This window comes from Notothenia rossii (assembly GCF_949606895.1).
Source record: "Notothenia rossii genome assembly, chromosome: 12".
NCBI classification, from domain to species: domain Eukaryota; kingdom Metazoa; phylum Chordata; class Actinopteri; order Perciformes; family Nototheniidae; genus Notothenia; species Notothenia rossii.
The window spans coordinates 1,926,854-1,947,930 of NC_136911.1; the positions used below are offsets into that span (position 1 = coordinate 1,926,854).

Sequence of the window (21,077 nt, forward strand, 5' to 3'; positions counted from 1 at the left end):
CCTGAGTACCAAAACTAAAATAATGAGTATTATGTTAAGCTTATAGAAAATGTTTTTTGCCAGATATAATCTCACATGGAGTTCATCACATACTTAAAATGTGTTTTAAGGTGCAACTATTGAGTGATCGATTTGATAATTTGACCGTTTCTGTGACTTAACATGTAGTTTTCTGCTCGTGTTAAATGTCCTTTTGGGGCTATTTAGATTAAAGTGATGTCTTTCAAGCCTGGCTAACAACACAATTAAGAAACTAAAATGCATAAAGATTGTCCCATGGAGAAGAAATTGTATGGATGGTAATGCATCTGGTATACCCTTAATATACTCTATATGAATGACTACTTCCTTATATGTTTAGCTTACAGAAAGTAAAGGTATTTAATGCTTTTAAAACGTGTAAACCCTCATGGTTCGCTGTGTGCATCATACGCTTAAAATAAGACGTTTTGTATGTGTTATCGTACAAAGTGTGCTTAAATTATGACCATTTCTGTGATTAAATGTAGATTTGTCTCAGTTTTCTGCTAGTTAGATGCCTTTAGACCCATTTCTGGCCAAAACAATACAACTTTTTTCCTAATTTTCCTCCTAATTAAACCAATTCAGTGTTAAAGTGGTGCATGAAATGGATAAATGCTTTAAGACGCTGCAGGGAGAGAACACAACAGAAGCTTTATGTATTCAAGCATTGTGCAAACGACGGTTGAATAAAAGTGAATCTTTGCTTTTATTATTGATTATGAAAATGAACAGGCACCTTTTACATGGAGCTTGCACATCGCAGAACAAAATGTAAAATATAAATAAACACACCCTCATTAGTGTTGATCACTCACAACAACCTGCAAGCTAAGAGTTCAAACCACGTGGAGCAGGAAGAAGAAAACTAAAGAAGAAATATCAAATAATAACCGTTTCTCAAATCTCTTCTGATCCTACAGGAGGGATTTAAAACCCCCCGAAACACGACTGCAATCAGGCCCTTCCTCAGCAGACCCTAACAATGAAGCTAGTAAAATAGAAAGTCATTGGTTAAATAGTTGTCTTTGTGTTATCCATATAGTTGTGGAGATAGCGGTGTGCTGTGGTGATCTCCTCTGCAGCTCAGAGTATCATCGCACTCACTCAGACCCTGCGAAATAAAATACAAACAAAACCAAGATGGAAAAATTCAAGTATCTCTGAGTGGCTTTCGTTATAGGAAAGGAGTTGCCTAGCGTTATGGAAAAAGGTGTCACATGATGCCAATAAGAAAGAGTAGGGTTTGAAACGGCATGCACCCCCACTGTAAAACTTTTTTTTTTTTTTTTTTAACAACTAATTAGCCAGACTATCTTCCAATGAAATAAAGCCCTCCTATCGTCACCCTGCTATAAAGTAAATGCATCCTCTGCTAGCTCCCTCCACTGGTTTATGTACAATAGATCAGACGTGTCAGGTTGCAACGTAACAGTCTCTTTTGGTGAAAATATACTTAAAATATCTGCTTATTTTTTTTTTTTAGAGCCGATCTCTTTTATTGAAAAAAGTACCTGAGCCAAAACTCTGACCAGGGGAACCAAAAAGAGCCGGTTGTCTTTGCCTCTTAAGACCCTCCTCGTCCTCATTCTGTTCCCATTCTGGAGATCACAAATTAAATAACAAATACAAAAAAACTACTGACCCAACTCTCCTTCTCAAGCTTAAAGTAACTCAACATTAAAAAAAGATTAAAGCATGAAATAAAACAACCGTATCATACAAATAAAAAGTGGATCAGACATTCGTTAAATGGAAGCGAGGCCGCTGCAAACCTCGAAATCTGGACGACTCTACGAGACGCTCGTCCGCCATTATGTTATTTCTTTGACTCACACCCGTACCGACGTTTGTCCGAGAGCTGCGACCACATCTCAGGTTGGAAGAGGAAGAAAGTGGCGTCTACTCGATACAGCGGTTACAAACTACACCCCCTTTTAAACCTGATAAATAAGTGTCCCTCGGTAACTGTGAGAAGGGGACGACCAGTGGTGCCACGAAACGTGCACACTGCGTATCATTTCAAATCAAACGGATGAAGCGTCGTCTTGGGTTTTCGTGACGGTCCGGTCCATTCCGGAAAAAGACGATTTGGATTTCTCTGTGCAGACACTCGGCATGCATCCATCGGTTATTATTATTATTATTATTATTATTATTATTATTGCACAAAACAAGGATCTTCAAAAGGAAAGAAAAGCAACCACACACAAAGTCACGATAATAAAAAAAGAAAAAAAAGGAATTATAATAATCTCGCTACGACTCATCTGCTTTACCAGCTTCCCGCCAAATAACCATCCATCTTGGGTGCATCTAAAACGTTCCATTATTATCGCCCGCTATTTTACAACCGGCTAAAACATGCATCCCATGGGGGGGGGGGGGGGGGAGGAAGGGGTGGGGGGGGGGGGGTAATGCAGACAAAGAGCCTCCAGCGCATGGTGTCCATTGTTCCAGTCAAAGGTCAGAGTTCAAAGACTGAATGATTTAAAAAGTGCTTAACGTAGGTCAGTCGGACTTCTTCCTTCTACGATTATTACAAAGTTTGTACATTAGCATGTATCGTCTGTGGAGGAAAACGGAACACACGTTAATTCAATCATCCTTAACGAGCACTGTGTGAACGTGCGCGAGGTGTAACACACTCACCGTGATACCACCATTTTGTCTTCTTTGGATTTTTGTTACACGTTCTTACATAAAAGGAGTTATCGGGCGGTCGTCTCTGCAAGAGAAAAGGACATCGTTCAGCATATCGTTAGCATGCATCTCTATATTCTGCATCATCACAGGTGTGTTTGCCTTTCCTCTACAGCTGGACAACATGCTGAGAACGCTAAGATGTAGCTGTGTTTCACTTTAAAGACGAACAAATGGGTTTTATTGTGTTTCTGTCCGGTTCAAAGGGTCATTCTTATTAGCAATTCCACATCTAACACACAGTAGTATTAAAATAAACCCGTCACACATGTATTTGTACACCAGCATGTCGTTAGCATGCCTCTCTCTTTATATTCTGCATTATCACAGGCGTGTTTACCTTTTCTTTGCAGCTGGACAACATGCTGATAATGCTAAGACAGACTGATTGCACTGAGAGAGCTGGCGACCAATCCTCCGTTAGAATAGATAGACAGATGTGACCGTTGCTATACACATGAGGGTGGACAGGTACATTCTCTCCTGTGAACATTACCTGAAACAAAGAGCAGCAAAGCAGCGGTTATTAGGAATATTCAGAGTGCACAGCGGGATGATAGGTCTCTAACAGGTGGGGGGTTTGGATGACACAAGATGGATGACTTTAAACGATAACTGTGATATATTTTCATTTATTTTCAGGATGTTTTTGCCACTTAAAAAGGCACAGAAGTGTCTTTGTGGAAAGGTCCTTACAGAGAAAGACATGGTGTATTTAATCTGTAATTTGTCTAAACAAGCCTGGCTTAAAGGTCCCATGTCATAGCCATTTCTACTGATCATATCTCCATTGTTGAGGTCTACTAGAATACATTTATATTGTGCAATTTTCCAAACTCACTTTGGTTTCTCATCCAGCATCTCTGTAAACTACGTGTATTCACTGAGTTTCACTCTCTGCCTTTAACGGCTCGTTGTAGCTCCAGTAGCTCCAGCCCCCACCCTCCCTGTGAGCACAGTGTGCTCTGATTGGTCGGGACGTTGTGAATCGCGCTAAGCTCCGTGGAGGTGTGGTTTCCTTGTTTAGCGATACACAGCGAAACTCACCCTGAGCACACACAAAGTCACAGCCGAAGTAAAAACAATAAGTGTGTCTTGATATTGAGTAAGAGAAAGGTTGATAAACGCTGTGAGAATGGGTCTGCAGAGAGAATGGGTCTGCAGAGAGAATTTCGCCGCGATCCCAACTGTCTGTTATCAGCCTGCAGCCAGGGAGGACAGATCAGCAGAGCTGCCTGCACTGAGTGTGTGTGTGAGGAAGTCAGTGGATTGGTCAATTTGGACCAATCAGCGGGGGCTTAATGTAACGGCTCCGCGGACGTAACGTAACGGCTCCACGGATTGGTCCATTTGGTTCCGGGTAACGCATGACATCATGCGTTACCCGGAAGAATCAATGGATAGACACGTATCTCCAAGGAGGCGTTTTGGGGAGGTCTTCTCTGTGTTAGAGTTTTACTCCCTACAGGGTGTACTTTGAGTGTTGTGACTCTGCAGACCGTTTACATGCAGAAAAACCTTCATAACACACAAGGGGACGGGTAAGAACCGGAAAAGCATGACATGGGCCCTTTAAGGAAAAGTGTCATTCTGAAATATCACCAGTGTTTGTCCTTATCTCCAGGGTTCAAATATTCATCCATGATATTAAAAATCTTCGAGACAACGTTTCCCAAAGTAAAGAATTATTCGTCACAGCTAGTCACGTAGTCTGAGGTACATTTGAATTTAAGATGACTTTAAAGGGTAACTGCGCTATATTTCATTTATTTTCTGTATGTTTTTGCCATTTACAGGCCCAGATTGCTACTACGAGTGTCCTTATTGAAAGGTCCGTACAGGTGTATTTAATCCTTCATTGGTCTAAGCAAGCCTGGCTCAAGGAAAAGTGTCATTCTGAAATATCGCCAGTCTTTGTCCTCATCTCCGGGGTTCGAATCCGCCAAATAATCGTCCATTATATTAAAAATCTTCGAGATAACTTTGTCCCAGCTAGTCACGTAGTCTAAGGTACGAATTTGGGTCATTTCTGTTGTCATAAACGCATCTTGGGAGAACAGCTGTCAGGAGAAAGTGTTGATATTTTCATTAATGACAGAAAATAAAGACAAACTGAAGCTCAGTGACCTCTAAAGGAACTAAAGTGAAACAGAAGCTGCAAACGCAAAAGTGATCGACTCCAGTCAGCTGATTGTCCCGTTGTGTTGTTTAACTCCCACAATGCACTGCAGCTCCCTGTGGGGCCCCTGGGACTCGATGGAGGGGCCTCTGACAGCTTGTCCTTCCTCTTGAGAGGATAGCAGCTAAGCAGCTAAGTTTATCTAATTTTCTCTGCACCTACTCATCTGCTATTTTTAGGCTGCCAGGATCCTGATGAGTGAAACAAGATTGTGGAGATAAACTAATCCCCTCAACTGTGGCTGCAGAGAGTGTGTGTGTGTGTGTGTGTGTGTGTGTGTGTGTGTGTGTGTGTGTGTGTGTGTGTGTGTGTGTGTGTTTCCTGGCTCCAACAGATTCATCCCAGTACCAACTGCAGAGCCTCAGCGTTGCATGTGATGATCGCTGCAGCCTCTCTCTGTGGATTCTTTGCACTATTTTGTGTATTTTTTTTACTGATCTCTATTATTGTTGCGCTGTTGGAGAGGAAGATGTTTATTGCCAACAACTAAGCTGCAGCTATGGTGTGTACGACAACAGAGAAAAGAGTATCTGTGTGTGCTGCACCTGGGTCGTCTTTTGTAAACTAGTTAAGACCTTCATTCTTTAAAAACATGAAGATAGAAAATGGATATAGCACAAACTATCTAGAGCTGTAAGGAACCAGATCAGGTCTGTTTGTAAATATGTGGTTATAATTTTAATTTAAAACTAAAATAACCAGTGAAAAACATGGCCTTTAGGTTGAATCTATACTGAAACGATATTGTCCGGTTAAAAAACGAATTAAAAAAAGGATAAAAACGAATTTAAAAACATTTCAGTTTTTAAGCCGTAATATTTAGCTTCAGGCAAAAAGCAGACAGCATCAGCTCTCCATGAGTTGAACCACAGACACTGAACAGACTATGTACCAGGAGATGGAGCTGGATCTACTCAAATAATTAAATCACAAAGACATGATTTCAAAGTTTTAGTGGATCAAATGTCATTCAGGCTCTTCTGTCTACGGTTTAAAGGACTCTTTCAAAAGATGTCAAACTACTTTTACAGTTCTTTAACCATTTTGTTCTTGATCCTTAGCCAAATCAAAAATAAACTTTATGACCTCGGTGTCCACACCCAGGAAAGCAGCTTGTGCGTCATGTATGAAACAGAGAGACAAAGAGCGCCATACACACTCTCCGACACACAGGGCGTTTCTCAATGTCGAGTACTCTTGCTTTGTAGCACATGTCTTCCGAGTCACTTGCTTCAGAAGCGAGGCAAGAATACTTCCTAGCATTCGGAAAACGAAGACTGGAACAGGCGAGCAGGTGTGCGTCATATGAGAGGCCCCGCCTTACATTTTCCACCACAGATTTGGGGTCCGTGTGCAAAGCATTGTGGGGATTTTAAGACCGCGGAGTCTACACATGTGCAGCCTCGAAATTTCTCCAAATGAAGTACGCCGGGCTCGGTAGAATTCCAAGTATGCTGGACATTGGAACAGTCCTTCGGCGGCACTCGATGACGTAGTGTGCTTGAAACAGAGGCTCTGGAGCAGCTTTACTCGACATTGAGAAACACCCTCACACACCTGCAGAGAAACGTACCTGAGGTGAATCAAAAGGATATCGACCGCTAAATTTGAAAAGCAGCTGAAATCTCTCTCCTTCGTAGAGTGTGCCAGACGCTCCCTCCATGTCTACAATCCACCTGGAGGAAAGACACACAATACAATGAAAAATGTTAAACTAAGACACTAAGACATCCCCATTACAACAATTACAAATATATATCCGTCACTGAGTTCAAAGCTCGTAGACCGGCTCGTGCCAAGTCAGTAATGTTTGTTATATTTCATCCCTCTGGAGTAGATTATCAGAAGAATAGAATATATCTTTATTGTCATCACACAAAGTACAACGACATTTCTTTGGCATCTCTCACTGCAGTACAAAATAGACACAAATAAATAGAGTGGTAGAAGCAGAGGTCGTAGCGATGACGGTGCAACGAGATACAATTCAATGTGCATTTTTACACTTACACTAAAAACGTTAAGGCGAGACACTACAAGTGAATAGGGTACTTTTTTAAACTTAAAGATATCAGCAAGACATTTCTCCAGTTAATGACTTACATTAAGACAATTGTTTTTTGTATTACAAGTTTTCTGAAATAGCATGTTTAAATATGCAAAGTCTCCATTATCTAATTAAATATGCGCATATTTTTAACACACTTCAGGAACACACACCTGAACATTGGATAAAGTCAGGTTCAAAATGCTTGTTTCATTTTGTAGTCTGTGTCCAAAGCTGTATACATGTAGTGTATTTCTAACTGTGTTCATACAGGGTTACAGTAACCAAAGGATGCCAGTAACATAACCATACGTATGTCTAAATAGTACAGTGAACATGACTTGCACATCTCATCACAAAAGGATCACAGTGCCCATGCTGTCCTGACTCATTCCCCTGACATTCAATCTTCAGCGGGGTTATGGCGGCGCTTCAGTACCAACATGATACTCTATCGATCTAAACTAAATCCATTTTGGCCTCTGTGGCACGGAGGATCCAGTTTCTCTGGACCTGCTTCATATTCATATAAAACCCAGAGGTTTCACTCGCAAAGAAAGCCAGATATTCCTCATCCAGCGCAGAATCATATGGTTACTCTGTGCTGGAAGAGACAGGGACACAGTGATGGCAGCGTCACAATCTCTGCCCTCATTTCTCTGAGGAAAGATGGGTCACAGCAGACTTCAGGTTCAGAGCCTCTTTCTCACGTAGCCTCGAGCACATCAGATCATTCAGGCCAGCGTTGGAGGTCAGCCATGTTTATAACTGCTTCCGTATCAGTGTATCAAGATGCTGAAACACACCTCATTCAACAGTGTGAGCAGAGGAAAGCACACCCAAGGACATGACAGTCAACTTTCCCAAATTCCCCCATCTGTAGCGATGATATGATCCAGCAGACAAAAACAACACGGTGAAAATGGAGTGAGAACATGAGACTCTTTCTAATCTAACGAGCAGCGCAACGAGACAAAGTGTACCCTCAACAAAAGCTATCAAACTAACAACATAAGGTCATCTTGCCACAGTCATAGCTCTGTCCTTAGAGTTAGTTTTTAGGTTCACTTGAATGTCACGCAGGCAGGAAGAGACTACTTTACTCCACCGGGACTCGCTTGATTGAAAAGGGTAAATCCCTACGCCTGTCAGTAACCATGACACACAAAACAAACAAATGCTTGACAGACATTTCAACAGGCGAGGACAAAAAGACACACCCTGACGTGTCCTCGTAGAGTTGGGAGGCAAACAACGAGGAAGCTAGGGAAACCTGTTCGTAGATATGTCGCTTTTACAACCACACAAAACAATAAATGGAGTGTGACGTCGAGCTGATGTATTTATAAAAGCGCTTCTCCCAGACATAGTCACAAAGTGCTTGATATGAACTCATACTCTTCCTTGGAGTAAAACAAGACGGACCTTGAAGTCTGAGAGAATGGAAACAAATAAAAAGGAGGATGTAGAAACTGCTAACTTGAAATCCAGACGGAAATAGAACCGAGTATTATGTCTTTGTCCAGAGACAGTACGTGATGTCCCACAAAGTATCTCTCCATCTTTATATAATCCTGCCCGTCTGGCCAAAGCAGAGGTTTGTGATTGAACGCTTCCTCTCTGCCAAAAAGCCAAACAGCGGCTCGGGTTCACGGTCAGAAGAACTGAGGATCAGGGATGAGGTTTGGGGGGGAAGCGTCCCTGCAGAGTTTCTCCAGGATAGGACACGTGGATAAGGGAAGCTTGAACTCTTTAACATTTTCAACAGCAGTGATTGGGTACATATGAGAGAGTTTGGCTTTGACCTTAGAAGCAGACGGCGACGGGCACAGAGGTTGATTTTGGGACACCGTTGACTGATAAAACCAGCAAATATGGTGTAATTCTGTAGGTCAAAGAAGTATAGGGGAAGCCAAACAAACTGTATGTGTATTTCTAAAGAAGCGAGGCAATCAGGGTGCAAAAATAAAATGTCTAGCTCACTGATATTTCCAGGAAAAAGCCAGGTAAATGCTTCAATGTACCGTTTGCATACGGTCAATTATTTGAGCATTTCTTCCAAGAATGATGCAGCAGACTCACAGTTTGTGATAGTCCAAATGTGTAGATATTGCAGTTATTTGATGAGTAGGACAAAGGTTAAATCCCCATTGAATTACCTCTGATTCCAGGTAGTCACTCTGAACTTCATGTGTGAGCCTGCAGCTAAAAGACATTTGAATGACGGCCAGAATATCTGTCGTCAATCCCTTTTACAGGTAAAGACTCTGCTGCTTATCAGACACAATTAGACTGAATCAGTTAACATAATAAGGGAAGAAACTGAGTCAGAGAGGTCAGCTAGCAGCCTCTGTTCTTTGCTACTCTAGACACACTGCTGCATGCCAAATCAACCGTTAAATATTTGATAAGGATGAATAGTGACACTGTGCATTAGACTCTCCACTGAAGGGCTGCCACTCACTAGTTGACCCCGATTCCTCCATACATGCAGCTATAACACAGCAGCATTTCATCGCCATACTTCCTACGGCATTAAGTACTTTTAATGCAAATTTCATGCGTTTATTTCAAGCGGAAAACACTACAGTAATCATAGGTCTTCCAAAAGCAATCCATTGATGGACTACACAATAATTAGAAATGCAAGAATAAGGCATGGAGCTGACCTTTTTGAATACAAAATATCACATTGATAATACAATTAGCAGCACAGGCCTTTCATAGTTTCTCACCAAAACTATGAAATTCCCTCCCCTAGGCGTTGACTTTTTTAAAAGCACAAAAAAAAGACATGTTTCTTTGTAAGGCTTTTAGCAGACAACAATTAAGAATATATCCATCCTACATGACCTAAAAGGAGAAGGGGCAATCTTCCTTTTGTGTTCTTATATTTTACATGTTGTTATCACCTTCCTTTTATTGCCCTTAGCACACCTGTTTCTGCTATTTGCATTATTTAAAATCACTCCGTATGTTTCAATTTGCCTGTTTTTGGTTTAGTGCAGTCTGCATGATCTACTACTAATAGGGCAGACGTTTAGCTATTTAAACTATGTATCCATTACTCATGTATGTGATCCGCTAGATCATTATATTTCGCTCACTGTTTACACGTGTCTGTTTGCTCGTCACAGTCTGAATGAAAGACAGTGTGACGAGTGACAGCTGAATCAATACAATTGGTATTCAAATCAGCAACAACATGTCCTTGTACCCTCTGGTATCAACAGATAACCACTGTGTTAGATGTAATGTAAGAGGTTATTTAAGCTAAATAAAGAACAAGAGTACTTACTGTGTGATGGTGTTTTGTACACTTTTTTCGTTGAGTGTCATTCCTGGGGGTGGATCATTTTGCATGGCTAATAATTCCTTTTGCAGCCTTTTCTGTAGGAGGAAATATAAACAATTATAGCGTGTAGAAAAAAATACTTATTTGTTCCTACATTTTAATAAGACATTAACTATAAAAAAATATAGATTATTTTACATCTTATTGCTTTAAATACTGTAAATGTTGGTAAAAACAATAACTCCACCCTGACTAAAAGAGCTATTTTAAGCCAAATAAAATGAAAAACGTGTGGTTACAGAGAGCAACACACCTAGTTAATCAGTAGATTAAATAACAAAGTTATAATTGTGTAATTTTAATTATAAATGGTGAATCTCCACATGCACCTGCTCAGCTGGAGAGGAAACTGCTCAATCTTCACAAATAAAAACAATTATAGCGTGTAGAAAATAATGCCTTCATTTTAATAAGAGACCAATCATCAAACAGGTGATAAAAAACACATGTTTGTTATTATTTGATATTTGTTATTATTTGATAAGCTGCTCAATCTGCTGCGCACTGGTTCGTTAGCTAGCTTACGTCAACGCCAGCCAAAACAGCAGCTAGCCCTCATGTAAAACATTAGCTTTATATATTACCTTATAACATCTCCTTCCTTGAGTTAATACCTATGTGTTGCTGTCTTTAAAACACCGCCAGTCATGATTTCAATAAAAAAAGAAGCTGGTATCTGTTGATGATGATGCTAGGTTGTAATGCTAGCAGCAGAGCTAACCGTTTAGCATTAAAATCCTCGCTTTTACTTTAATGTCAACACCACCTCGATTATATATCTGTACCTAAGTGAAAATGGTAGTAAACTGTCTGAATAAACCCCATTGAAGGTCAGTTAAATTATGAATATCCAGGTCGATGTCGTTTGTGTTCTTACCTGCATCGACGCCATGATGGAAACCCCCCCTGCTGCAGCGGAGGCACTACGTCACAGATCACGTGACGCACATAAGTTGTTTTGACAGCAAAACAATCGGCAGCGAGGAGATCTCGCGATAACTTGATTACTGTAATTGACACTGTAAAAGCTTTATATAACATAATTTCATTAAAAAAATTGACTTAAAAAAAGTGTCTATGAGATCCTCTATTTCAAGAATAACTTGAGGACAAAAATAGGTTTTTAAATCATTCTTATTATTTTGCAAACGTTTTTTAATTCTTTAAATATAGGCTATATATAGGCTGCATATCTAAACGAGGTTTGGATTATATTGTACACTATCGGAAGTGGTAAAATGACATGGATCAATCATGTCTGCTATTTTAAGAAGCATTTTTTTAGGGGGGGGAGGTTTATAGATCTGTATCATTTCATTAGTTCATGTTGGCAGTGTTTGTGTTTTTTAAAAGTATTTCAATAAAGATAGAAACACAAGATGGAGGAAGTCAAAAACAAAGTGTTAAAATTCACAGAGAAAAAAATTCACAGCAGGAGCTCCGACAAGCCGTTTCGGACAGAGAGTGAATACACATACTATACAGAGATGCTGTATGAGAAACCAATGTGAGTTTGGAAAATTGCACAATATAAATGTATTCTAGTAGACCTCAACAATGGAATTAGTAGAAATGGCCATGACATGGGACCTTTAAAACTTCTTACAAGCCAAGTTGTCTGAACCAGTGTGTTAAAGTGCATCCACATTTTTGTAAATGACCCGATTAGTTTAATTAGATTAGAACTAAAAAACAGTTTACCTTTCCTGCACTGGTGGGTATATGTATACACTTGTAAACTTATTAAGTTGACCTGTTTTAACATGTTCCAAACATCCCAAGAAGGCCAGTATAAAGAGGATTTTCAAAGTAAGGCCTCTTACCTTTAGTGTTAAATTATATATTTAAGCAATAGCTCATGACAGGCCGTGGTATATGCTCATTATATCACAGGTAAGGGGCGTGGTTCGGCCCAACGCGAAGCGGAGGGTCGACAACCCCCTTAGCTGTGATATGAGCATATATCACGGCCTGAAGTGAGCTATTGCTTTTATAAAACGGTTACCAAGTGTGGCAATATGAAAGAAAAATTCACACTCTAATTTAAATAGTTTTTATTAGTAAATAATTATGTAAAATAAAATAGCCCCTCCGTTGCCTTCTGCACGAAACATAGTGCGAGGTGGTTGCTATGCAACAACACTAACAGCTAGCGAACATATTAGACAGAGAGCGTTGATCCATTATTTCACTATTTATTTACATTCATTTTTCTATGTTGCTGTTTATTGTGCACCCACTGAAAACCTGTCCAGCATCAGTAGCATGGCTTACGAGGTTACTTGTATAGGTTGAGGTTGTTCTAGGCTGTTGCTTGGCGTAGCGAGAATATTGCTCCACTTTCTCCGGTCCCCGAGATTGGGCTTCCAGTAGCTCTGGAGAGAGCTTTCGCACCTGTGGCCACTAACGGTCATAATTTCTCTGCTTTGTTTCAAGACCCGCATCAGAAAGCTTTTGAATGGTGGTACTTTTCCAGTTGGTCTACCTGCTCTTCACGTAGCTCTGCATGTCGTCGTTTAGGTGCTTTTTTTTTTCTTCTGGAGATAGGCACTGCTCAATCCACTCCTCCATAGTAAGACCCCCCCGGAGGTCGAAGTTAATCTTAAAATGTTTCCATTTTAAGCTTTGTACGTTTTTTTCGTAACAGAAGAAATTTAAATATATTTATAAAACTGACAAGTCAAGTCAAGCAATCTGATTGGTCATAGCGTTTTTGCGGACCTCTTTGATTACAGATTTGAAAACATCGTTGCTTGCTTTAAAAGTAGCACAACTCATGTCAAACCTTGGAAAGTATCTAGATATCCCTGCCCTAATGCCAAAGGAACTGCACACTGAATATGTTTTTGCCGTTTGATGTCTATGTCTGGACCGCTGCGTAAAAAGGAGGGTTTCTGCCGTGGGCGGATCGATCCCAAAATATCGATACTTCCGATATTACGTTACAAAATATCGATACTAGAGCCAATAGGATCGATACTTTTATACTTTCCCGTCTCCTCTACTCGTCAATTTCTTCAAAAAACAATGTGCAGATGAAAAGTATATACACAAGTATATGCTCTTTTCTTCTCTCTCCACTGCTGTCTATCGGTAGCCTATAGGTATCGAATCCAGATTTTGTGGTATTGCCCACCCCTTCTCCGCTGCTTTCTTATTCAGGTGTTTCAAACTTATTCATCAAAGTAAACTGCATGCCGTTTGCTTTTCAGCCCAACTGTATAGTTTTTCTCAGGCGCGGAGGGATACTGACTTGTTGTGAAAAGTAACGTACCCATGGTATACGCTCAATATATCACGGCTAAGAACCAATCAGATTGCTTGATTTGACTTGTCCGTTTTATAACTTAGAATAAACAATGTCTGCCGAATGCTTTTTGAGGTCTTTTACACTTTGCATTGATTTACTTTAGACTAGTCGTCTGTTCATGCAAAGTGAGGCCGCAGTAGAGTGTGCTCACCAAACAGGTCTTTATTCATCTGGAGAGGTGAGGGAACATCGATGGAGTGGGGAAACATTCATCACATTCGGGGGCCAGTGAGGCTGCCATCTCCATTTATTACATTAAAATGAAATCCTTTAATACTAATAAAACTTTGACAGAAAGTCAGGTGCAAAAAGGAAAAGGAAATAATAACATGGTGACATATTTATTCAGGTTTCATATAAGTAAATGGCAAAAACAATTTAAATATTCAAAAAAAATGTAAAACTGTTTTAAGCTGCTACATTTTTTTTCTTCTGTAACTTTAGCAATCCAAAAAGTTTGCAGCCATGAGCAGTTCCAGCGCGATCTCCGGAGCGATGGGGAATTCTGGGATTTCCGTGGAGCTGTTGGTGTAGCGGACCTTGTAGGTGAAGTACATGCAGACCTTGGAGAGCACGTGAGACGGGATCTCCCTGAAGTTCACCTCGTTGGTTTCGTTCTCAGCAAACTGACCTGAGGATGGAGCCGGTTAGACAGTTAACATGTATTCATACCGTTAGAAAAATCTCACTGGTCCCCGGCTTCAATCTCAGGATACATGCATCTGTGATCCTCTCCAGAATGGAAGGAGTCATCACATACTGAGCATCAACTAGTTCCTGAACAGTGTCCTTCACATGCTGATATCCAAGAGAGGGAGTTACACAGTCACAAGATGGAGGAATAGAAAGCAGTATTCAATGTTTACTTCAGATTAGCTCCACGTCAGAAATGATCATGCTTGTCATATGTCTCTCTCCATAGAGGCTGAATCATCATGTTAATCACATAGCTATCATATGTTCAACAGTGTCTCATTAGCTTCTTCTATGTAATCATACATCCGGTTACAGCACAGCCTTGTTATCAAGTGTACTCTGATATTGAAACACATACCATGTAAGAAATGTACCTTTCAAAATGAAGCCTTTCAACTGAATTAAGCAGCACATGGAGCGAGTTGCAGAGGGTTAACATTAGGGGTGCAACGGTACACGTACCGAAATTATTTGGTACGGGCCCTTCGGTTCGGTACATGTGTGTAACGAACTGATATAACGTTAAACGTAAAAAATTGAGAACGTGAACAACTTTTTGGAAGTAATCTCAGGTGCTGCGTCGCAGCATTCAGAGTAATTTGCTCACATTGGGTTCAACGCGTCATAGAGCGAGGAAGTCATTTCATTGGACGAGAGGCATACTATGAGAGCTGGTCACAGGGATGCGTTCAAATGTAGTGAGGAATTTGAGGAACTGTCGAAATGCCGAACGCAGATAAAGTTGAGCTCGAAAATCCTCCAGCATCATTGAAGTCTCCGGTTTGGGAACATTTTGGTTTTGCAGTTACGTACAAGGATGATGGACAAAGACAGGTGGACCGAACCAAAGCTGTTTGTCGGCATTGTTCAACTCAAAAATTGGTTACGCGGCTGGCAATACATCACACTTGCACACTCATTTGAAAAGGCATCACCCGAACGTGAATATCACCGGTACCAAAAGACTGAAGTGCAAACCCAACTCCCGCTAGCATTTAAGCAACAAGTTCAGACCGAGCCAAAGCTATTACAAACGCCAAATATCCTTATGTTGCCATGTTAGCAAAGCGCTACCTGGCGGTATCTGCTACCTCTGTCCCTAGAGAGGGTGTTCTCCACAGCAGGAGACATTGTTAGTGCCAGCAGATCTGCCCTTTCGGCAAGCAATGTGGACAAGTTCATCTTTCTTTAAGAAACATGAAAATACAATGACAAGCGAGTCATGATGTCAAACTGGCTGCTTAGGTACGAGTACAGTACAGTTCAAATACAGATTATTTCAGCTAATCGAAATGCTGCACCTTAATGTTTATTTTATTTTGTATTTATTTGAGTCAATATTCGGTTTAATAATAATTAAGGCAAATCAAGTTTATTTATATAGCACTTTTCAACACAAGGCAATTCAAAGTGCTATACAAAAAATGAAAGACATTAAGAAAATGGCATTTAAAATCACTCATTAAAAAAGAAAAATTAAAAACCCCAAACTAATAGTTTATGTTTTGTGAGTACAAGTACAGTAAAGTTCAAATACAGATTACAGTTCATCGAAATGCTGCACCTTAAATGTTTATTTTATTATATTTTTTATTTATTTGAGTGAGTACATTATTCACAGTTTAATAATAATAAAAAAACTAAAAATATTTTATGTTTTGTGATCATTTTTTCTGCTGTACCGAAAACCTACCGAACCGTGACCTAAAAACCGAGGTACGTACCGAATCGAAATGTTTGTGAACCGTTACACCGCTAGTTAACATTGATTTTGAATCCATGCAATGTAAGAAATACAGCTTCCAATATCCAATCTTGAAAGCCGTCACACAGAATAATCTGCAAAATATATACAAAAGATTATCGGTTTATGGTTGTTTGCCATAAAAGTCAAGTTGCCGTTTTTAACAATGTTATTCAATTAGATGCGTATTCATTTGTAATAATTAGTGTATGATTATTTGGATTGGCTGACGCCCTGCGATGGATACAAATAAAGTCAGTATTAAAGAACAAGCCGTGGTCAATTTTCAAATACCATGTAAGAAATTAACCTTTCAAATGTAATTCCAAAGAAGCCTTTAGACTGAGTAATTAAACATATAAAATTTGGTTTCGGACCTCTTTGTGGTCCAAAACCAAATCACTTCCTCATTTTATCCCATCAAATATTTGTGTGAAGATCAATAAATGAACATGCAATGATTGAAATTACAGCGTTAGAAAGCAGTGCAAGCAGCAAAAACTCAGTGTTTTCATATATAATATTTGTTTTTGGGGGAAATTACTTTCGTCTTTCCTTAAAAGGCCCGGACACACCAAGCCAATTTTGGCCATCGATTCAACATGTTGAATCGGCCCAAGGCTGTCGGCAAAATAAAATCACTCTGATTGGCTGTTCAGCTTAGCGAATCAGTGCATGAGAAGCGAAACGGAAGTGAGGGACCCAAACAAACGACTAAGAAGGCAAATCTGAGATTTCGTTTAACTCCAGCTCTCGACACAGGTTGGGGAAAGCCCCGTGAGCTTCTCGCTGTAGAGTGAAAATGGAACACGCTATTTGTTGTTTGTTTATATCACGCAGTCTGTTCTTCTTCTCTCGGTTATCACGCAGTCTGTCTTCCGGTTGTTGCCTCTTTTGAATGACGAATACACACTACCGCCGCCTGCTGGTAGGGAGAGTTATTGCTTCTCATGCATGCGCAGTTCGTACGTGCTACTTGGCCGTCGGCTGAAGTCTTTGCGGTGTGTTCCAGTGCGACACATGGCAAAGACGCAGGAGACGCGAGGCAACACAACAGTCGGGTCCGTCTGTGTCAGTTCTTTGGTGTGAGCTTGGTGTGTCCGGGACTTAAGATCTTTCTCTTTTTATTTATTTTAATAATTCCTGTCTGTTAGTAAATTAGTGGTACACATATGTATTATTTTAATGTTAGGTGGGTTCCTTTAACAGGCGTTTCGTGGGTTGATTAATAAAATGTTTTAAAGTGAAATAGGAAGTTAACTAGTAGTTTTATGGAGTGAGCACAGTGCCATCAACTGGTTATAACAACAGGAATCTAGCAGCCTGGATAGAAACAATTACGGAATTCCCAAAACCTCACCAGGTCCGCTCAACATGGCTTTGATCGTCCCGGATGTTAAGGCGTGTTCCCGTTTCACGATAAACTCGTGGCCATCCGAAGAGATCAGCTTCACGTACATGGCATCTGGCCCTTCACAGCCACCGTAGGTTCTCTCTTCTCCGTCTGTGAAGCAGCAAACAGTGACAACCTCAAACAGCTGCAGCACACACACTTTCTGGACAACTGTTATAATAACAGCTGGGACTTTGGAGAACCAATTTGAGTCAGCACACACACACGATCAGACATTTAATAAATGCAAGAACATATGATAACCCTATGCATTTCTTAAAAGGGACAGGATAATAAAAAAAAAACACCAATTGATCATGTTTTTAGTGTCTTTGCAAATTGATTTAAAATACTGATATATCAATAAAGTTATTGTTAGTAAGATCATTATAAGTAACTAGGTACATTTACTGAACTTAAAGAGCATCTTGCAGGTTGGAGTTTGTGCAGGTTGCACAAACTCCAGCCTGTCAGGGCATCGAGTCCACAGTTTCCCTCACGGGAAAATGACCAGAGCTAGCGTTCGTTCCTGGGTGCGTTGTGCATCCACCTCCCTGCAGCACATACTCCGTCTCCACAGCTTTATCAAGAAACCGTATTACATCTCTCTCCCCCCCTTCGCTGCTCTCTCTCCCCTCCGGTACACGGCACCATAAGACATAGTGGGTAGTTGCATTAGGTAACGCTGTGGTGGCTGTACTGCTCCAGCCGTCTCCTTTGTGTTTGTTTGTTTGTTTCCCCCTGTCTGTGTTGTTTGTGTGTGCGTGGTGGCTGTCACTCCTGGCTCCCGGCTCAACCTCCACTCACCTGCTGCAATCAGCTGTGCACCCTCCCCGACTACACACCTGCTTTCCATCAAGCCATTTACAACGACATATCAACGGAGGCTCCACAACCTTTCTCCGCCAGATCGTCAAGTATCAGCCGTATCTCTCTGTCCCCTCCGGTACACAGCACCGTAGTGTGGAGTTGCATTAGGTAACGCGAGATACGGCTGATACTTGCGCATTAGTTTCTGTTATGGATCAGTATCAACAGTCTTGCCAGTAACGTTACTATATTATCAATACTACTTTAGTTATAGCCTGATATATGATAGCTGACTTTACAATGTTGTGATGTGACTGACGTTAGCTAACATGCTAACGCCGGTCACTCACCAAGATAGCTTCTCTGTTCTCCACTGGTTCTCCTCACACCACAGCTCCATTTCTCTCCGATGGCCGTTATTTTTTCTAATCCTTGGCTGCTCCTGGTCTCTGGGACGCCTAGCAGGCTCATAATTATAATCACATGCATTCGAATATATATTTTCAACCTCTTCTGTGTCAAAACTAGCATTGTGATCCATGTTTATTCATACGTTACACCGGCCGCTCTCCCCCTTGTGTCCCCCGTGTTACGTCACACGCGGGAGGTCACGTGCCGAGGCTTTTTTATGCGGAAGTGAACATTTCTTACAAAAACGACACCAGATGTCACTGTAGTGTATATTTTTTTGAAGATCTAGTGTATTCATCATTTTCCGACACATTTATTCACAGGTGTCTTTAACCTGGAAGTTGCTCTTCAAGTACACTTTTTAGGTACTTGTACTTTTCCATTTAATGCTACTTTATACTTCTACTCCTCTACATGTATTAAAGAGCTTTAGCTACTTTTAACAAAATGTATCTGTAAAAATAAAACTCTTTAAATCACAAACGAGTGAAAGAATGTCAATATTCTACAGAAAGTAAATCAGAACTTTTCTTGTCTATCCAACAATATTATCTAGAATTGTAACATAGATAAATATTATATACACATTAAATACATTTTTCTGCACAATGAGTACTTTTACTTTTTATACTTAGAGTACATTTTCTGATAATACTTTTGTGCTTTTACTTAAATCAGAGGAACTCACCCATCCTGCTCCGGGATTATTGTTTACCCTGAAAGGAGACAACACATCACATAAGAACAACACCAACAAATACACATAAAGGACTTTAATGCAGAGAAAACACATGTTATTTAATAATAATTAAGGTTTCTGCTCACAGTTAGCTAGGCCTGTTGTTTTAGTGAATATGTGACAGTCACCCTGTACCAGAGACAGCTACATCTAATACAATAAAACACTACAATATAGTGTAACATGGCTTTAGTTAGAATACATTTCACAAAGCTGCTAACTGTTCTGCTCAATTCATTGAAATGACATTTAAATCTGCTCTTTTCTTTTCCGTTGAAAATGTTTTTCGGCGTTAGCTATCTGTTGCTAACATGCTAACGCCTCACAAAAAGGACTTTAATTCCTTTATTAAGGACATTACATTGATATGGGATATTAAGTCAGAGACACAACAACACTTAACAACTTGTAATCACAAACACAACACCATTTCTCACCAATTTAGTAGAAGAATAAGCAGGAGAGGATTGCGGTTCAGCTAACGTTAGCCACCAGGCTGTTTATACCCGGAACTACTTTAGGTGAGCACCAGGTCCGCTATAAATGTCCTCCGTAGGGATTTCAATCGCAGAGATGAACGGTCCCTTTTAATTCAGGTCGTGTTCGTTGCAAAAAAACGTCAATATGAAAGTTACATTTACTTTGTACCTTTACAACAGAGAGAACAAACAACATGCAAATCAGAGGCTGTTATTAGTGGACATCTAATTTATATCTCCAAAGAATAACAATGGCAAAAGACCAAAACAAATACACTAGACACAAAATGACCACACATATACACAAATTGTCTTAAAAAATGACCAAAAAAGCAACAAAAAGAGGCTAAATGTTTGTGTCTTGCTTCTATTAAGGTTTGTATCGGCCTTTTGAATTGTCTCATAATCCATGGTCACAATACTTGTCTGAGAGAACAAGCAACATATCAGAGGATTTTATTGGATATCTAACCACCGTGCAATGTTTTTAGAAAGACAGTATGACTGTGCAGGGGTCCATCGTCTCATGATCCATGGTTTCACAATAAGAGGGGTAGGATGACAATATGATTTTATTTATGATAAAACCTGAGATGACTTGTCAGATTTCCACTGGTTTACAGTCATGAAGAGATGATTTGCGCTTCGAAGCCTTTAGGGGGCGCCTGTGTTTCAGACTATCTCCACGAGCTGTGATGCGGGAAAGCAGGTGCTGATTGGACATGACAGAGACATTTTGCGGGCCCATAAATCTGGATTTAAGAAAGAATGAGAGAGAGGGAGGGGAGAGAAAGACGCATGTACTCTGCCCTTCTTCATGAACCTTACAAAGTCCAGTTTGTGTTCATTTATTCACCATGTTTTCATTTTGTTTACAATCGAGACTGCATCAAATCCACAGGAGCAGAACAACTAACCAATTACACAACAATCAAATAAAACAACAACTAAAGCTACAAAAGTATGTAAACATGAATTAAACATGATGATAATTCACTTTAAAAAGTTTTGAGTGTTATGAAACTTCCCTCTGCATTTTCTGCATTATTTTGATTATTCATCTATCTGAATTAGTTATAACCTTGCATTTTCATCCCAAAAGACCCACGTTTCCTTGGTTAACATGGGGTTGTTGTTTGCATCAACAGGCCTTCATCACATCCCGTAATGTCTCCTGAAACAGGTACAGG

At 40.2% G+C, this 21,077-nt stretch overlaps 2 protein-coding genes across 4 annotated transcripts; both read right to left on the reverse strand.

Moving 5' to 3' along the window:
* Positions 1 to 711: 711 nt before the first annotated feature.
* ube2wb (ubiquitin conjugating enzyme E2 Wb) lies at positions 712 to 11,247 on the reverse strand. Of its 3 annotated transcripts, XR_013804325.1 has the most exons (7): positions 11,183 to 11,247; positions 10,249 to 10,340; positions 6,477 to 6,579; positions 3,065 to 3,220; positions 2,674 to 2,749; positions 1,536 to 2,590; positions 712 to 1,135 (listed from the first exon to the last, which is right to left on the reverse strand). XR_013804325.1 is itself a non-coding variant. In XM_079661142.1 (6 exons), exons 1-6 carry the CDS (start codon positions 11,195 to 11,197, stop codon positions 2,577 to 2,579), a joined length of 456 nt encoding a protein of 151 aa, XP_079517268.1. In that variant the 5' UTR covers positions 11,198 to 11,247; the 3' UTR covers positions 712 to 2,576. The 3 variants fall into 3 exon arrangements, 2 of the variants coding, with proteins under 2 accessions (XP_079517268.1, XP_079517269.1); XM_079661142.1 differs by having other exon boundaries at positions 712 to 2,590; XM_079661143.1 differs by lacking the exon at positions 11,183 to 11,247 and adding an exon at positions 10,890 to 11,099 and having other exon boundaries at positions 712 to 2,590.
* A 2,505-nt stretch (positions 11,248 to 13,752) lies between these two features.
* eloca (elongin C paralog a) lies at positions 13,753 to 19,976 on the reverse strand. Its single transcript, XM_079661219.1, has 4 exons — positions 19,846 to 19,976; positions 19,358 to 19,385; positions 17,416 to 17,559; positions 13,753 to 14,246 (listed from the first exon to the last, which is right to left on the reverse strand). Exons 2-4 carry the CDS (start codon positions 19,359 to 19,361, stop codon positions 14,056 to 14,058), a joined length of 339 nt encoding a protein of 112 aa, XP_079517345.1. The 5' UTR covers positions 19,362 to 19,385; positions 19,846 to 19,976; the 3' UTR covers positions 13,753 to 14,055.
* Between the last annotated feature and the right edge of the window lie 1,101 nt (positions 19,977 to 21,077).